This window comes from Eublepharis macularius, chromosome 6 (genome assembly GCF_028583425.1).
Source record: "Eublepharis macularius isolate TG4126 chromosome 6, MPM_Emac_v1.0, whole genome shotgun sequence".
NCBI lineage: Eukaryota > Metazoa > Chordata > Lepidosauria > Squamata > Eublepharidae > Eublepharis > Eublepharis macularius.
The window spans coordinates 89,422,603-89,440,515 of record NC_072795.1 but is presented as its reverse complement, the minus strand read 5'-3'; the positions used below and the strand labels follow the sequence as shown (position 1 = coordinate 89,440,515).

At 38.3% G+C, this 17,913-nt stretch overlaps 1 protein-coding gene across 1 annotated transcript in view; it reads right to left on the bottom strand.

Moving 5' to 3' along the window:
* Nucleotides 1-231: 231 nt before the first annotated feature.
* The window catches only part of ABRAXAS2 (abraxas 2, BRISC complex subunit), a 32,994-nt gene continuing 15,312 nt past the window's right edge, over nucleotides 232-17,913 (bottom strand). The window contains exons 5-9 of the mRNA XM_054984232.1: nucleotides 12,871-13,061; nucleotides 9,496-9,615; nucleotides 8,884-8,968; nucleotides 6,723-6,837; nucleotides 232-2,258 (exon numbers count right to left, since the gene is read on the bottom strand). Of these exons, the coding sequence (XP_054840207.1) occupies nucleotides 1,789-2,258; nucleotides 6,723-6,837; nucleotides 8,884-8,968; nucleotides 9,496-9,615; nucleotides 12,871-13,061 (981 nt within the window). The 3' untranslated portion in view covers nucleotides 232-1,788. The remainder of the gene's footprint in view (nucleotides 2,259-6,722; nucleotides 6,838-8,883; nucleotides 8,969-9,495; nucleotides 9,616-12,870; nucleotides 13,062-17,913) is intronic.

Sequence of the window (17,913 nt, the reverse complement as noted above, 5' to 3'; positions counted from 1 at the left end):
GCATGAATTGATGGGAATAATAGACATGAGAAAGTGATTACAACTGTACAGAAGCAATAATCTCATGGGTGCTCCTCTTTTCTCCCAGCCAATGAGGAATAATGTTACTTCTACGAGATGCAGTTTTATCATTTGTCCCATTTGAAACAGAAAATCTTGACTCAAACTGCTTTCACTTGCAGATACATGATCTCACTGCAATGGAACCTTACTGACGGATATTAAAAAACAAAGGATTAAATAAGATTTTATTGTCTCGTTAAACTGCTTTGTCAGAGATGTACATTAAAGGTTTTTGTGCGACAAAAACAAACTTTCTTGAATGAATTGATGAGATGGCAACAGCACTTATTTAACAAACCAGCACTATAGTTTCTTGGAGATACCCAAACCCAAACATGTTTGTTCATTAAAATGGACTGCAGCAATGAGAAACAAAACATATGTTAAGGCCAAAGTATGTTAAGTACTGAAAACAGAGACATGTTTAAAGACACAAACATCCAAGGAGATCGTGTTTTTACCTCACTTCAAAGCCACTTTTGTTTTGGTTAGTTTTAACAAGTTAACATAAAAGTCTGGTATTGTAGAGCTGCTGAGATTTTACATAAGGTAACCTGAAAGGAAGTATTCTACCAGAGTTTAATAAAAAGTAGGATTGCATGTGTCTATAAAATGCATCAACGTAGGCTGCAGTTTGCCATTTGCTAATTAAGAGAAAGAGCCATATTTTAGTGGTAGTTTTAGATCTTTGAGGCAAATAGCTTACTGCAAGCATAAAATAAAAATAAGTGCTTCCAAAACATTGCTGAAGCAGATTCTACTTCATGTCACCAAAACTTAAACATTTCCACCCTCGTGACAAGAGTTGCATTTTACACAGGAAAACCCAAAGGGTAGTACGCGAGACAGACTCTTCCATTCTCCATGTCTTTCATAAATTAATGTTTATGGAATCTGGCCATTTTTACAGGTAACTTGCAAGAACTTGTCTTCATTCAAAGTTCAACATTTGTAGAGTCATACTTGGGCTGAACTGACCACATATATTTCACCACCTTCTACTATGTGCTCTTCATATTTTTAAAACAAAACAAAAAACCCCAGACAGTGAGGATAGTGTGGCAAAGTCACTTTAAATCCACCAAAGTCAGAATAGCTATGCTTGAGACATTCAATGATGATTTACTGGTAATCACTTTCCTACATAAAAGGCAACCATAATTTTTAAGTGGTATACACATTAGGCTAGTAGAAAAAAGATTGAAACAAACCTCATCTCTATTAAAAGGACATGCAGAGAAGATAGTTCACATTTGTTCCAATCAGGCTTCTTGGAATTATCAGTTTATTTTCTGGCAATGATCTATTTGGCTTCACCTTTTACCAAGCCTGCTGATCAAAGTTCTTAGAAATAAACATCCTAAAATTCAAGGCATGATAGTGCACGAGGTAAGTTTTGATTTGAGATCATTAGAGACTGTGCTTAGTTGCTAATCCCATTTTTCTTAAGGGGAATGGCAACATTTTTTTTTTCAAATTTCATTTTGCTTATGTTTACCAGTACATCCATCAATCTCAACAATATTAGTAGTTTGATTATCCTAATGATTCCATTATAAAACTTGCAAAATTGTATCACAAAGTGAATAAGCCATCTAAGTGCAAGTCTTCTATGTCTGCTGTGCACAATAATCCGCTGTTGTAGGTCTTTTCCTCCAAGTTAAATCCCAAAATATTTCTGTAACAATTAGGAAAAAGATAGTGCTATAATAAGCTCGTGTTCTATTAAATCTGGGGGACTTGAGCGTTCCTGGAATCTCCATCAGCATGTGTCAAGGGCTGAGAATCACTTGTCTGTGCGTATTCGTTGTCAGATGACTCTGTAGGTTCAAGCAAATTTTCATAATCACTGTCTGATTCATTATCATTGTCAGCAGTTGCCCTTTGGGAAGAGGAAGGCAGGGATGTTCCACTGTCAGAATGCTTCAATGCTTTATTTGTGGAAACATAACTAGAAGACCCTACTGCCTGAGGTCGAGGCATGAAAACATTGCTTTCCAGCACACCAGAGCGGACGGCACTGTCGTGATTGATCAGACTGAAGTCAGCATAAGGAGGAGGAGAAGGGTCAGAGGCATCCGATTCTTCGAGATTACTACCTTTCGCAGCAAATCCAGCACGGGACATTCGGGGGATGAATATAGGCTCCAACGTATCATTTGACATTTGCCTGCTTAAGATGGCCTGCTGCAGTCCTACAGAAGTATTAAAAGAAAAATTGTAATTACCTTTCAAATCAAAATAGTCTAGTTGTACACCAGTCTGTGTTTATGAACAAGTCTGATACTATGGACATGGGAATATAAATTAAATGTTCTCTATTCAAGTTATTAAAAAAAATAAAACAAGACCAACAGAAGCCAAGTTAATGGCCCTGCTTACCTTAAAAAGGGAAAGACAGTAAACATACTCTTAATCAGTGTTTCCCAACCTGTAAGTCAGGACCTAAAAGTGGGTTGCAGGCAAGCCATATCTAATGGTGGCTCCTGCCCTTTGCTCCCTTCTCTTTCTCTCCTTTTCGGTAGCTGGGAGAAAAGGGGAAAGGCTGGACAGTAGGTGGAAAAGCAAGAGGAGGAGAGGTATGTGTGAGTGTAGGCTCTGTCTTCGGCACTGTTTCTTTGGCAACCCAGCCTCTTACTCAGCCTCCTGCAGTGCCTCGCTGCTCTTTTCCAGCGGTGGGAGATGTATTGCACTGAACTACTTGCCACCCATCATTTTGCCAACATCTATCATCTTTCCGCATCTCCTCAACCTGGCACCCAGCAGTGCCTTCTCAATCTCTTGGGCTAACCCCTGAATGAGTCACAGTACAAAGCAAATTTGGACTTGTGGTCACCATACTAAAGGATGGGAACCACTGCTCTTGATAACTGGCTTCTACTGTTACACTTTTTGCAGCTCAAAAGAACTTCCAGCAGGCACATGGCGTTGAATGGTATACATCTAAAGGACAGCAGTGTTTCTATGGTTTAATTTTGAATGGTTTCTGCTAAACTAAGCCAGAAGCCACAATTTAACAGTCACTGACAGGTATGCCATTATTCCGCCCCCCCCCCCAATCTACGCAACCCTGAAGAGAAGCATCCTCTCTCGGCCATTCACAAATTATGGGCTGGAACACACACACTTGTCATCAGGCTGCCACCAAGAGGTACCGATTTTTACATTGATATTCATACAATACCTTCCATCACCACAGCTTCACATAACCTGCAGGTGGTGATGGGGGCACAGAGCATGTGCTGGTTATGTTACTGTCAGGGAGGAGGGGGAAGAATGATTCCCATACAAGACGGCTTTCTTGGTGGCATTCTCATGTAAAGTATGCATCTGTCCTCAATTACAGCTGCTTCTGAGCACAGTATAGCTCCTCAGGATTGGAAGGCTGGCACATACATTACATGCCCAACTGAGAACACTCAGATCATTGTGGTCACTGCCATTATTCAGCCACAGCAACAGAAAAGCCTGTTATAGAATTGTATAGCTCTCCTTAAACAGTAATAGCAAGACTTTATGAAAAACATTACCCAACTCTAAGTTGGAAAACATGTGGTCTCCAGAGATACATTTGCTAAAAAATTAAGGATTTTGGAACTTTCTGCAGGATTTGTTTACACAGTAAATATGTAGCATTAATTTGCTGCAGTCCCCACACCTTCCTTTAACTGGTAATGCTATTGTGGGGGCATTTTCTGAGAAATTGCCACACTATATGAAATTGGAAAAATGCAACACTTGCAGCAAATGGCACTTCTTTTGCTATCTGTGACTACTATGTGGGATTTGATTTCATGAGTATCAAAAACACTTACTGAGTATCTCCTTCAAACGTTTAGAGATGTATGTTAACGGCTTCTGCCACAGCAACATTTTGTGAAATTTTCAAATTGGTTGTAGCTGTACAATTTATTATGCAAAACTCATCTAGCAGCATTAAAAACAGATGTGGCAAAGTGTAATATGATTCTCCTCCTACACTACTGCCTTTCCGTTTGGGGAGCATTCAGCTTTATTTAATTTAAATTCTTTTGAGGCCATCTGTTCCCTGTGCAACTCAGCCAAAAGTCACCCCATTCACACTGCCACACAAAAGTGTGCCTGTTTGTTCTTTCCCTCCTGGCTAATGTAACAATAAAAATACTGTGCACTGGATAAAATTCAGTATGGTAAACCTTCATTTAATCACAAGTCCCTGGATTATGGCAGTGTTCAAATCATTCCAGTTACACTATTGTCAGGGGCCTTATGTAGAAAGCTTTGAACGAGAAAGAAGAACTTCAGGTGATTTAGGATGGTTCACACGGTAATTGACTTATACACAGCCAGATCATTTGATGCTCCTCACATGTCACCCATTGCAGGCACAACTTTCAGCATTGCCTGGACATGACATGCTAAGCCTAGACTAGCCCTTTCCTAGACAGATACTCCCTCTATGTCCTTCTCATAAATCTGTGCTCTTTAATGTTTCCCGATCTGATTATTAAATGATACAAAGGATAATCAAACCTTGTTATGAAGGCATAAAATCTAACAGACTGATAAACAAAAAAGGAAAGAGGAAACAAAAGGAAAGAGGAAAGTTTAGGAACTCTTATACTGTGTTATGTAATGACCTAGTAGAAATTTCTGCCATTCATTTTATACTTTTGCTGCCTTACCCTAAAAAATTCTCGATTCCTCCACTTTTTGTCATAGGTCTTTCCTCAGGATATGTTTCATCAGATATAAAACCCCTTCCCAAAACAATTGAAAAGAGAAGGCACAGCATAGCACGGGATTGGCTCAACTTGTAAAAGCAGTAGCACTGAAGAGGGCAGAGAATCACTTCAGTGTAAATACCTGTGTTGGTCTTGGTTTTATTTAAAGAACCCTACATAGAGGGCATGAATGTTTATCAAAATATGTTGCAGAATCCAAAACAGGCACAGTTTTAAAATATGGATGACATTTCTAACAAAGTGAGAAATCCTAGGAAAACATGAAAGTGAAGAAAACAGAGCCTGCTGTAGTAGACCCTCCAAACTATTTGCAGCTGCTATTATTCAAAACTATTAAGCTCGCTTCCCAGAAGAGAGACTGTTCAACATTAACACACTACTAGGAGCAGCATGGTATGCTTCCTATCCAGTACTGAAAGTTGAGTCATATATACTGGCTAAGGACTTGCCAGAAGGTCAAAACAACATTTACAGGGACAGGACCTACATATGGTTCTTCATGTCTCACAATTCCATACACAGAAGTTTCCATGAAACCAAGTTGAAGCAGGGCATTAAATAGGTCAAAAGCCATATGTTATTATTTGCTTCTTCCAACTACTGTTCTCATTTGCTGTATTCTGTTCCCCCAGTGGTCTTCAATCTCACTCCAATATATGACCTGTTCTAATTAGACATCTACATCTTTCTGTTTGCACGAAGGTCTCAATATTCCTCCTTTTTTTCTCTTAAAGATATACTTGGCTTCCAGTTGCACTCCAGATATTAATTTAAATAGCCAGATAACACAAGACATAAAAGTTCATGAGCAACATAAAAGTAAGATGAGCTCTGATCCGAAAAATGTCACGACCTGCTACTTGAGTTTTATTTAATAAAAAGTGTTACCACAGAGGACAACTGGAACTATACTACATTCCACAAAAACAGCACACACAAAGCTTTCCATTCAGGTATTTATAACTAACTAGCCTCAAATACAATGTGAAGAGGTTTTCAGTTGTCACATAAAAATTGCAGGTCACATCCTAACATTCAGCTATGAATGCTGTGCTACAGGTATTTCTTACTCTAGAACTTCAGAACATGGTATCTTTCATTTCCACTGCTTTTAATTGATGCTTACGTTTCCAGTGCTGAAAGGTGTCTTATTTAGAGCACTTCTGAGGGGAAAACCAATCAAAACACATTACCATAGCTGTAGAAGAGCTTACAGCATGCACGCACATGTGCGCATGCGTACACACACACACAGAGTTACATACAGGTTTTTTTGGTCTATTCAGCAACTCTGACCATGTTTCAATCTGTGTATCCCCATCTCATTCCCTACATTACTGCTCTTTATTAGGCACTTGTTTTTTCTGCTTGTGCTGTGATTATTCCAGCCAAGTGAGAAGCATCAACCACCTCCTGCCTCTTTTCTAATAGCAGTTATGTGGAGAGCTAAAGTAGATGGTACTTGGCTGAAGTATCTTCTTTTACCACTGCCCAGTTATGGTAGCTAGAGAAGATAAGACCTGAGATACTTGGAGCTGGAACAGTGGGAGCGAGAGTAGAAGAGAAATCTCTCTTTGAAAACTATTTGAGGGAGAGGGCAAACATTTAACTTTAACAACTTGCATGCTTATGTATGTCATATGAATGTTTCCCATTCCCAGTCTAATCATAATATGCAGTTTGATCCTTCCCCTTTCTTAGTATGTCTTGAATTGCCTTTTTATCAGATACATACCACATATCCAGAATCTGAAGTAAACATGTCAAGACTACTCACTCAAAACTGGGTATTTTGTATTTATATTTATATTATCTTCTAAAATAAAGAGATCAATCAGAAGAGATTTAGATTTGTGAACAGAGCACTATGGTGTGGTGCATACAGTTACATCAATTTTCCAAGCCAGATAGAAGATATTTGCAGAAGGGGCTTACTTATTTCTTGCTCCTTTTCGTTTTTTCTTTCTGAGATTTGCCTTTTTAGCTTATTCACCTCTGCCTGGAAAGATTCAACAGTGCGTTCACTTTTCTCTAAGTCTATACATACTGCCTGGGAGAAACACAACAAGGTTAGTTTAACTCATGGTTGAGCAATCTTATTAGATATGCAATGTTAAAATCAGGGAGATGTCAGCCTATGTAGATTGTGTCCAAACTTCAATTGCTGTAGGATATAAAGAAAACTGACATAGCTCCCACTGCAGCCATTCTCTTAACAGTAGGGGAACAACATATTTATGAAAACTACTGTCAAGCTTTGGTTCCACACATCACCAAACAGAAACTACATTCAACACAAGAAAGTAAGCCATCCTGAAAATAAGTGATTATATATTCTCTCTCTCTCCCACCACTATCTTTTAGAATATTTTTCTTGTTAATTTCAGAAATTTTAGAACTGTAAATGTTTTTAACTAGTAAAAGCCTATGGCCACATACAATAAATATGTCTGTCTATATGCCTGTCTGTCTAGAATATTTTTCTGAGAATACTTACTTAATGCTTGAATCTGCAGTATACAGATTTTGCAGAAGGGTCAAACAAATGAATGAACAGAGGTCCAGGGTCACCTACAGCCTGTAGTACTATATCTCAAAGGGCATGAGAATAGCTGCAAGCCACTTGGCTGAACATCAGTTCTGGCAAACTAGAGCATTAAGGATTTAAGTGGACATTTGGGACTAATGAGGAAGATCTGCCACTGTAATTGTTAGAGTAAAAGCTTATTCACACTGCAGCAACTAAATACGAGTAGCCAAGGTGACTGACTACTCAGATACAATTTAGAAGAAGTGTGCTTATATCTATAGGTTTGCAAACCTAATTGTAAAATGAAAGAAACAGTCATTACTTGACTGTTATACTCTTTTCAACAAGTTCTGTTATTGAAGTTAAATGCAGTGTATTTAATATTGCAGACGAATGTGCCAAACCCAACAGAGACACAATAAATCATAAAGCATAATAAATAATAAAGCAAGAGGGCAGATAAACAAGTGCGGATAGGATCCAGAAAGCCGCATGAAAATCTACATATGGCAAGGACCCATTTCTAGAAATACCAGTGGATGTTTTCCTGGAAGACTGGCATTTCCTTCAATTTGTATCAAATATCAAGCGAGCATAAACACTTAGTAATGCTTTTCAGCAATACTAGTAATACTTAGTATTGCTTTTCAGCAAAGATGCGATATGCAAGAGAACCACTAGAGATACAGAAACTAATAATGGGATTGAAACTCCACAACAGTTTACCCACCTATTAGTTGGAAGGAAAGAGTTCTAATAAAAAGACTCATATATGTGCCAGTAAGAATCTTCTTAATTGCTGAGAAACCATAGCAAGCTCAGGGACAACCAGGTAGACTTCCTGCAGATGTTCATCGCTATGGCTCAGCTAAAAATCGAAATGGTTGACCCCTAATATATCCTGAAAGTGAGCATCACGGCACACAAGAGGCCTTCCCTGGGCTTCTCACTCCCTTGGGGGATTTAGTGGCAACAGTAGGAAATGGAGAGGGCAGATTCACTGCTAACTGCTCAATCCATAATGCCACAAACCAAGGTTCAGGCACAGTTTGGGGTTTTCAAATGAGTCTTATAATAATGAGAGAGAACTGTGTGGAGCTTAACTGCTGAAGGGGAAGGGATGGATAAGAGAGCTTTCCATTTGCAGTAGAGATTAAGATGCCCTCATCAAATATTTAATGCATAAAGAGCTTTAATGCATTATATACGAGAGCCCTAATATGACAATCAAATCTATGGAAGGAACATCTGCACTGGAATAGAGCTGCAAAGATCCAGTCTTCTTTTCAGACAGCTGGAAATGCCAACTGGACTCAACAACTTATTCTACTCTCATTATCTCTATGGTTGGTTCAGCCTTAACAGGCAAGGCAGCAGACAACTATTAGCTACAAGGCTTACACCAGCAATTTTCAATCTATGAGTTCAAGTGGTCTAAAACATAATTAACCATAAAAAGTTAGACATTTTAAATTTCAAAGGAAGCTGGTTTTCTTGCAGCTGTATATAAACACAAAAACTGTTACAATAAAATGTTGATGTTAGTATTACAATAAAAGGAATTACCTGTACTTTTTCTTGAAGTGCATTATAAACCTGATATATAGCCCTGATGTCCTTCATAACGCCATCTTTATCAAAAAAATCAGTACTAAAAATGTGCAGAAATAAGTAGTTAGGAAAATCACAATAATCAAATTCTACTGTAAGCTGTTTTGCCTGTTAGAGGCAACTCTTATTAAGTTTGCAACAATAAACACTTCTCACCGAGTCATATTCAAAGAGCCAACACTACCTGAACAGTGGAAGGTCTTTGAAGACCAAAAGCGATTTTTGCTCAGCGTGTCATTTAAATGATTAATCAGTAAATACTTTCTCTGTAAAGCAGCGAACATAAAAGTTACCTTGTTCAATTACTGTTACTACAGCAATTTTATTGCAATGACAAATTCTAAGCATGATATATCAAGATAGTATGCAAAAGCCTCAGAAAGAACACAACACAGATCTTCTAACACTAGTCATTCTACCTCTGTTTTACTGAACTTGTTTTTCTACTATTAAAACACAGGAAAGTAGAACACAATGAAAAGAACTCCACTTTATCAGTTATTATTCATTTCTTAAGTTATTTGCTTGCTAATTTCAGACATATTGGCATATTAAAGGGATGCTTACCCATGCTCTTTAATAACTTTGGCATAATTTTGAGAAGTATTTGGCACTGAAGAGATCTTGTATTCCTGCTGACTTGTGTTGCCTAGATTAGGAATAGTAAGTGACACCCTTTGATTATACCTGGGAAAAAGTTTGAGAGGAATTGTTAAGCTTTGTGAAGTTTGCAAGGTTCCAAAATATTCTCCTCATAAGACAGTCTATTTATTTATTTATTTATTGTCCACCTTTCTCACTGAGACTCAAGGTGGATTACACAGTACGAGATTAGTACAATCAGTATCAAGTACATTTCAATACAGTATCAAGGACATTTCCATAAATAATGTCATAGGGTAAATAGATAGAAGTTTAAAAGACATAGTATTAGCAAGAATCCAATACAGAGTAGAAAAAATACTGAAGCAGAACATAATCAATTCTAGGACTAACATTAAACAACATGGAGCACTGGTTATACATAGCAGCACATATTTAAAGCAGCAGATAATATGTAAGGTAATACAGCGATGAAGTCTATGGTCCCTAACTCATTAGTAAAGCATCTGAGACCCCATCCCTACAATACAGCCCTCCCATTTGAGGGCTATCCACAGGATAGGGGCCACCACAGAGAAAGCCTGTGCACGGACTGCTGCTGACTTCACCCGTGCACAGCCTGGCACCTGCAGGAGACCCTGTTCAGATGAGTGAAGCTGCTGTGGAAAAACATAGGGAGGTCCTGTAGGTATGCCAGACCAAAGCCATCAAGAACTTTGTATGTAATAACTAATACCCTGAACTGAGCACGGTAACTGATGGGTAGCCAGTGGAGCGACTATAGGATGAGAGTGATGTTCATGCTCCTGCTCCCTCCTGATGACAGTCAAGCTGCAGCATTTTGCACTAATTGGAGCCTCCTAGTTAACTTAGATGGGAAACCTATGTATAGATAATTACAATACTCCAACCTTGATGTTACCATAGCATGGATCCAAGTGGCCAGGTCAGCCGTGTCAAGATAAGAAGCCATCTTCCAGGCTAGAGTGAGGTTGTAGAAAGCATTTTTTGCCGCTGCCCTATCTTGTTTTTCTAGTAATAACGCTGGAACCAGTATAACCCCTAGGCTCTTAACCGAGTCTGGAAGGGTGAAATGAACTCCATCGAAAGTGGGGAGTACAATGTCCTTCAAGATCTACCCATCAATAATATGTCTTAATTTAATCAATTTAAATTTTCTTATTATCAATACGTACACTCTTGAGATATTGAAGGAATGCAAGTTACTTTACTGTTACCCACAGAGAATGCTATCTTGTTTACTAAATTGCGAAGACGGTCTCTTCTTTCCCCACTCCCAAACACAAAAGAATCAAAGTAGCCCAAAGGATCATTCTCTGAGCTATACTGATTAAAGTAATCCACCTGTTAACAAAAGCTTAAGCTGACGAATACATGGACTGAACTAATTAAAGCTTGCAGTTTGATGTACAGTGAGCCCATATCAGCCCTCAGAATCAATTACCTTATTTGCATTTTGTAAACAAAAAGTGAGTTGAGAAAAACATGGTTGCACATATATGTAACTGATATTCAAGCAGTCTTCTGCGCAGGCACACAGAAGTGTGGGAACTGCACATGGACAGGCTAGCTGCAGACATTCTAAAGGCTCCTGACAATGCAAGGAGTTTGGTGCATTTCTCACCCAAAGTGCCTATAAAAGGGGGAAAGCGCCTTCTTCCCTCAGTTGTGAAGCTGCCACTGGAGAATTAGATCCAAAGGAAATTTCCAAAGAACTTATACACAGGGATGGAGGCAGGGATATGTGCCTGAACAGGAGAACACTTGATGAAAATCAGTTACAAGTCAGTGCGACCGTGTTTTCGTCATGTCATATGTGCAGTCCCACATTAGAGAGTAGCATCATGGCCAGCTGTCTGGGTCATCTTGGTGGGGGAACAAAAGGGGTTAAGTAACAACCTAAAAGAGTGTGTGTGTGTGTGTACATATATTAAATATTAAAAAGTATTTATTATAGATGTGCACCAATGCGAATAAAAACAAGTTTAAAACATAAGGCCTGAATGGCAGGCTACATATATATACTAAAACTTGCTAAAACATCTCAAAATACAGATGATGGTACAGTGCAATGACCAACACAAATAGACCAAGGTACAGTACAAAACTGACCAGACACGTTTCAGCCCTTAGGCCTTCATCAGTGGTCAAGTGTAAACAATTTATGATCAAACACACCCACACATATGGAAACCAATCATGCAATGCTCCTGGTGTTTTATCTAGAGCTGTAACAAAAGAAGGGGGGAGGAAATTTTTTTAATATAATATAGTCCATTCTAAAGTGCTAGAATATATACTTTTAGGTTGTTACTTAACCCCTTTTGTTCTCCTGCTTGTTTGGGTTGAGTTTGTGGGGTCCCCCCCCTTTTTTTTCTTCCTTGATGGGTCATCTTGGTTCCACATTTGGAATATTTTAACAACAAGGCCTTTGAAGCCATGGAGCCAAATATAGAAACAGAGAGAGGCAAAAAACCCTACAGAAACAGCAATTTAACATTTCTTTTAACAGGAGATAAAAGGGAAGAAGAGAGAGGAAGTCCTTCAGCAGCAGCAAATGAAGAAAAGATGGAAGCATTTTGGGCGGGAAACGGTGACAAATAGCTTGCACTGTCAGAAGCTTTTAGAATGTCTGTGGCTGACCTATGCAGTTGCATGCGGGACTGCATAGAAGAAATGATGATGGACAAGGATATACCTATGTTTTAGTTCAGATTTTTGCAGAACTTCACTATTCTAACTATTCTTTCCAACTGCCATTACACCATACTCTACTGAAAGACAATTATGTTAGAGGAAGGATTGGTTACTATTTAAAACGTCACAAAGAACTTCTATGTGATTGTGAATCATTGAGTCTTCCTGTGAAGTTGAACAGAGGTCTGAAAAGAAAGACTTTAGCAAAAGGCCAGACTGGTAGACTAACATATATGCCAATAATAAAGCAGCATATATGAGTATGAGGCTCAGTGGAATTCAACCAGCAGCAGCATTTCAGTGTATCTTGTTTTAAAAATATTTCTGGAGGGTTATCACAACATGGTGCTATAAAATTTACCCAGAATTTTCTCGATGTAACTTAGGCTGAAGTTGCTATTTTAGGAAACACCAAAGCCCAACACATAGTTCTGATTTTGTCTGTCCAAAGTCATTCATCTGCAATATCTTAATCTAAGCACTTAAACTATATTAAGTTGAGACAACCAATAGCAGTTTTGAACATTCTCAACAATTAAGAGGAAGAAGGCACTCACTTGACCTTCATCTATGAAGTCCAATATGGAAGAAAGCTTTAAAAACTTTATTGCAAGGAATTACCTTCGGTTTGGTCTAAAGAGCACATATTCTAAAGCATGTGTTGAATTATTTGCTGTGGAGATGAAACTGAAGAGAAGGAAGACAAGGTCAGGCACTCCAAGAATCTGTGTCAGCTGTTTATGGATGATGTGCTCTCTATATGACATTTGTTGCTGAGTGTTTCTCCTAAATCTGTACCATCCAATAACATTCTACAATAAAGGAGAAGATAAAGTATTAACTGAAACTGAAGGATAAAGATGGTTTTATCTGTTAACACTTTAAAAAGTACAGCCAATATAGCGAACAAACCCAGCACGATGGCAGTATTTTTAAAGATAATTATTCTGTTTACAAAAATAGTGGAATTTTCTACATGCAACATCTCACATTTAAGGTAACACTTGTAGTCTATATAAAATAGCATCCCCTCACATTATCTATAATCCCATACATAACGGATTACATTTTGTGATGCCTTCATTTTAGAAATGCGTCTGCAGTTGCCTGCCACTCATCTTCTAAATGTGGGCAGAATAAAGACATATAAAGATAACTAACATTTTGCATGTTTAGAAATAGGTTTTTCGAAAATCACCCTGCCGTTTTGCTAATTATTAAAGAATTAACATTCATTCACATGCTTCTATATAATTCTTACTGTAGCTCTTTGAATACCAACTGTTTTGCTCAAGTCAGGCTTAAACCCATATAGGTGTACCTAACTTGACATTTTATTTTGAAGGGTTGATTCCACCAATCAATATCCCAAAATACTCATGAAAGTTGCCTTTGTTTTACTAGTCCGCTATATAGCTTTTTGAGAAAGAGAAGTCTAGCATTTCCTTGGGAGCATGGAACTAGTCATATATTGTTCTTTGGATCCAATTTGTGGGCTCCAGATCCCAACAAGCAAAATCCATATACTGTTCTCTGGATCCATTTTGTGGGTTCCAGATCCCAACAAGCAAAATCCATATGCACACATGTAACTGTGTCCTCCAGCCAATTCAGCAGCTGCTTCTTTCTGCTACCAAACCACAAGAGCATACTGATAAGCCACAGAGCCATTTGCATGTACTGCTATCTCTTTCTCACCAAGAAAAGGAGAAGACAGAGGAGAACTTGGGGTGTTCATGCATAGCCTCTGGTATGCATTTTTAGGTTGTACTAGGTATGTACATGTACTGTTAAAGATCTCTAGAGTGCGATCTTCGACAGTACATGGAAGTACTTTGACATTTATATAAAGGACACTGTCTCCAGAGATTTCAAGGCAGAAACAGAAAAAAAACAAGAGAGGAAAAAGTCATAATATAATAGGGTTTCTATAGGGAAAATATACATAATTCGACAAATAATAATAATGCAATAATAAAGTAAATAACCATCACCCTGCTTAGACTACTAGGAATACATTCAATTCAAATTGCATGTCAGAATTCACAATAACTCAAATATTTTCTTCTTCCAAGTCTTTACTACTACCAGTAATTCAACCTGTTTATCTTCAAAACTAAAAATTCAATGCATATCAGTTTAGATCAGAAATAGTACACAAATGCAGTGCAACTCTAAGCATGCATACTCAAGTCAATCCCATTGACTTCAATGTGCTTACTACCTAGAAAGTATGTTTAGGATTGCAGCATCAGAAAGCTAGATATGTGGGCTGGCGTGGGATAGTGGTGAGACAATACACACTAACAGAGAGAGATTGCTTTTTCTTATTCCTCGTGGCAACCATCTGTTGTAAAACTTATTTAAAATGTTTAGCTCATTTTTTGTTTGAAGTTGCTTATAATCCATTTAAACACACAATTAAATATCATAATAAGATACTAAAACCACTTTCGATTGTCCAAACACACTATCTTCAGTGTTATTCACAGGACATCAGCTGCAAAAGCTCTCTAGAAAAAGATCATTTTACAGAACATCCCCTAAGAAAGGTACCTTTGAATCTTCTCAGGCACATTGCCTGAGATCAGACACTGTAACTGAAAGCTCTTGCTAATGATACACAAACTATACAAAAAGGAAGCTCAGACAAGGGCGGTTCTATAGTGTGGACCTATGCTGGCAGACAGGTATATAAAGAAAGAGGCAGACCTTCAAAAATGTTGGTCCCAAGTCAGTAACAGCTTTAAAGCTAAGAATCAGCACTGTGAATTGTGCCCAGAAACAAACAGGCAGCCAGTACAGATACTTTAGAACTGGTATCATATGCAGGCAAAGGCCCTATAACTATTAACAGGCAAGATGATACCGCTTGCACAAATTGAAGGGGAACTCCACAGGCAGCAAGGTATACAAGAATCACTGTAGCTAAGCTGGCCAGATCTAGAAGGGAAGAAAATATGTGAAGATGTAAATGGGGGGTTCCTGGTGACCATCTAATCTGTCCAGTGCAGGGGAGATTCCCTCCTTATCCCTGTGAATGGTCATATTTAAAAAATAAAAACTACACATAACTTTTACTTCTTTTAACTTTTTGTCTGTACATAAAATAGGATGGGAAATCTAGGGAAAGTTACTTTTTAGGCTATCATGTCAGTCGCTTCTTTTTTTAAAGTTTTTTTTAAAAGATCATACTAATTGAAAGGAGAAAGTGAGATGGCGTGATCAGAATAAGGGTAAGACAGTGCAGTGGTGGTCAATATTTTGATTCTAGCGGGATGCTGGCAAGCCCGAGAGGATCAAAGTCTATTATTTGTGTTTATACCCATTGTGTCAATGTAAAAGCACCATAGTCTATACTTTCTGAGGTGATGTCTGGAGTCGGGAGACTGCTGCCCAGATCATTACTTGAAAACGGTTCTAGGGGCTTGGACTACATAGTAAAATGCGGCTGAAGGGGTGGGGGAATAACAGAACTTAGTGCAAAATAATTTTACAAATGATCTTTTTGTACCTTAGGACATCAAATTGTTCAACTTTGTATATATAAAAGATCAAGAGCTTTCTGTGTAGCAGAAAGAGAACATATTCCTACTCTTTCAATGTATATGCTTGTTATAATGTCATGTAAACATATGCCTCATGTTTGTGCCTTTTCATTAGTTTGTCTGAATAAAAAGAAATTATTAAGAGAAAAAAGATGTAAATGGTAAAAGGGAACCTAGCAACAACAACAATTTTCTTCTTCAGGAGCTCCTTCAAACTCGTCTTGTTTCTTGTCATCTCTATTCGTTTCCTCTAGAACAAATCAGGCTTCCTCACTAACCCCACCTTTTGTGAGAACTCACCTTGTGGAAAAGCTTTGCACTTCAGTACAAATAGACATTACACTTCTTTGCCATCTCTGACAGCTTCTCTGCAGACAAATGGCTTGTTACACAGAAGTAACTGCATCAGGAAACAATTTGCAGCCACCACATGCAGCAGCTGGCAGAGCACATTTTGTGTATTTATAAAATGTTTTTACCAGGGAGTCAAGCTGAAACACCACAATTTGGTTCAGAGAATTTTTTTTTCAGTGAACTGGAACTGAACTTGAACCTAAAATCTCTCAGTTGTGTTGTATCTAGAATTGTAAACACAAGAAGTGCCAGCTGGGGGTTGCTGAACTGAGACGAGAAGCTTCTTGTGTTTCCTTGGCCTTTTAGTTCTTCCTGGCTGCCATTCTAACACATTTAAAAAAGGCAAAGAGGCCTAAGGAGTCAGGGACAGGGATGATATTTAAAAGAGGATGTTAAGACAAGGGGAAGAAATGGAAGTCAATTTGAAACTGTGTTTAGCTGGTTTAAAATAATATTATTTTGCTCAAGGCCTCTCTGGGTGGCGAAAGTTTAGTTTTCATCCCTAGCTACTAAGTGGAAAACTTCTAAAATAGAATTGTGTAATGCTTGGTCAGCTTTTAAGGTTTGCAGATTCATGGCACAGAAGATAGTAAAAAATCTATACGCAATGTAAGCAAAGTAAAAGTTGGTAAAACCCAACATCTAGGGAAGATGAACTGCATGACATAGTGTTGGTATTGCATACAGTTCAATAGCTACCTCGATACATGAGGAATTGCAAGCAAAGTTTACAAAGAAAAAGGAACAAGGAAGTAATATGCAATGATATTTGGGGGGGGAGGGAGTCTCTTCTTATTGGTGGGGAGGAAAGGAATTTATGTCCAGCTATCCAGGGAGGCCTACAGCAAAATTCAGAAGTGATTAACAAAATAATCAGATAATAAGTGTGATCTAACCCCTTCCCTCAAATCGAGATCCCTTTCCTGCCCAGATTCAGAGTGCCTGAACTGAGAGTTAAAAAAGGTTGCTGAACCTTAACCAAATCTAATATTTTGTCAGTTCAATTTCCTGAGTTCTACCACCTTTCCATAGAAATAGTTAAAGCAGCTTGCCATTTATACATGTAAAACTGAATTTCTTTTGACTCTATAATATTACATGCTTCCATTCTGTATAAGCAGCGTTCTGTGCTAAATTGGCCAGAGTATTTTAATTTGTGGTATGATCTCTAACAGCTACGTGTACTGCATAACAGTGATATACATGTGACAAGGTTATAACTTATGGCAGATAATCAGATGGAAGACTTATACCAAAGAATTCGAGGGGACTCAGTAACGGAATGTTTTTCTTTATGTACATGGACTGAACTAATGATGCACAGGGATGGGGGAAGAGAAGAAGACAAATGACTTTTTCAGAGTTAGATGGCCTTACGATCAAGTCTATCTAGCTTTTCTCCTTTTCTTTTGTATTGCAAAATTCTCAGCCAAAATGAGTTGTATGTTGTAACTAGGGATGTGCACACAAAAAATCCCGGCAATTCGGGTCCAGGTTTCAAGGATTAAAAAATCTAGCATCCCTCAAATTCAAGTCAGATTCTCTGATCCAGGTTAGAGAATCCTGGATTTAACCAGCAGCTATTCCCTATGGGGAAAAATGTCTAGGGGCTGGATGGGCATTTTTAAAGCAAACTCCACCAAATTAGCAGGGAACCTACGCCTGACAGTCCATTAAAGACCCGCCAAATTTCAGGAGGATTGAACCCCGTGGTTTAGTTTAATAGGCCCCGGTCACGCTAATCCCAGCCAATCTCCATTGT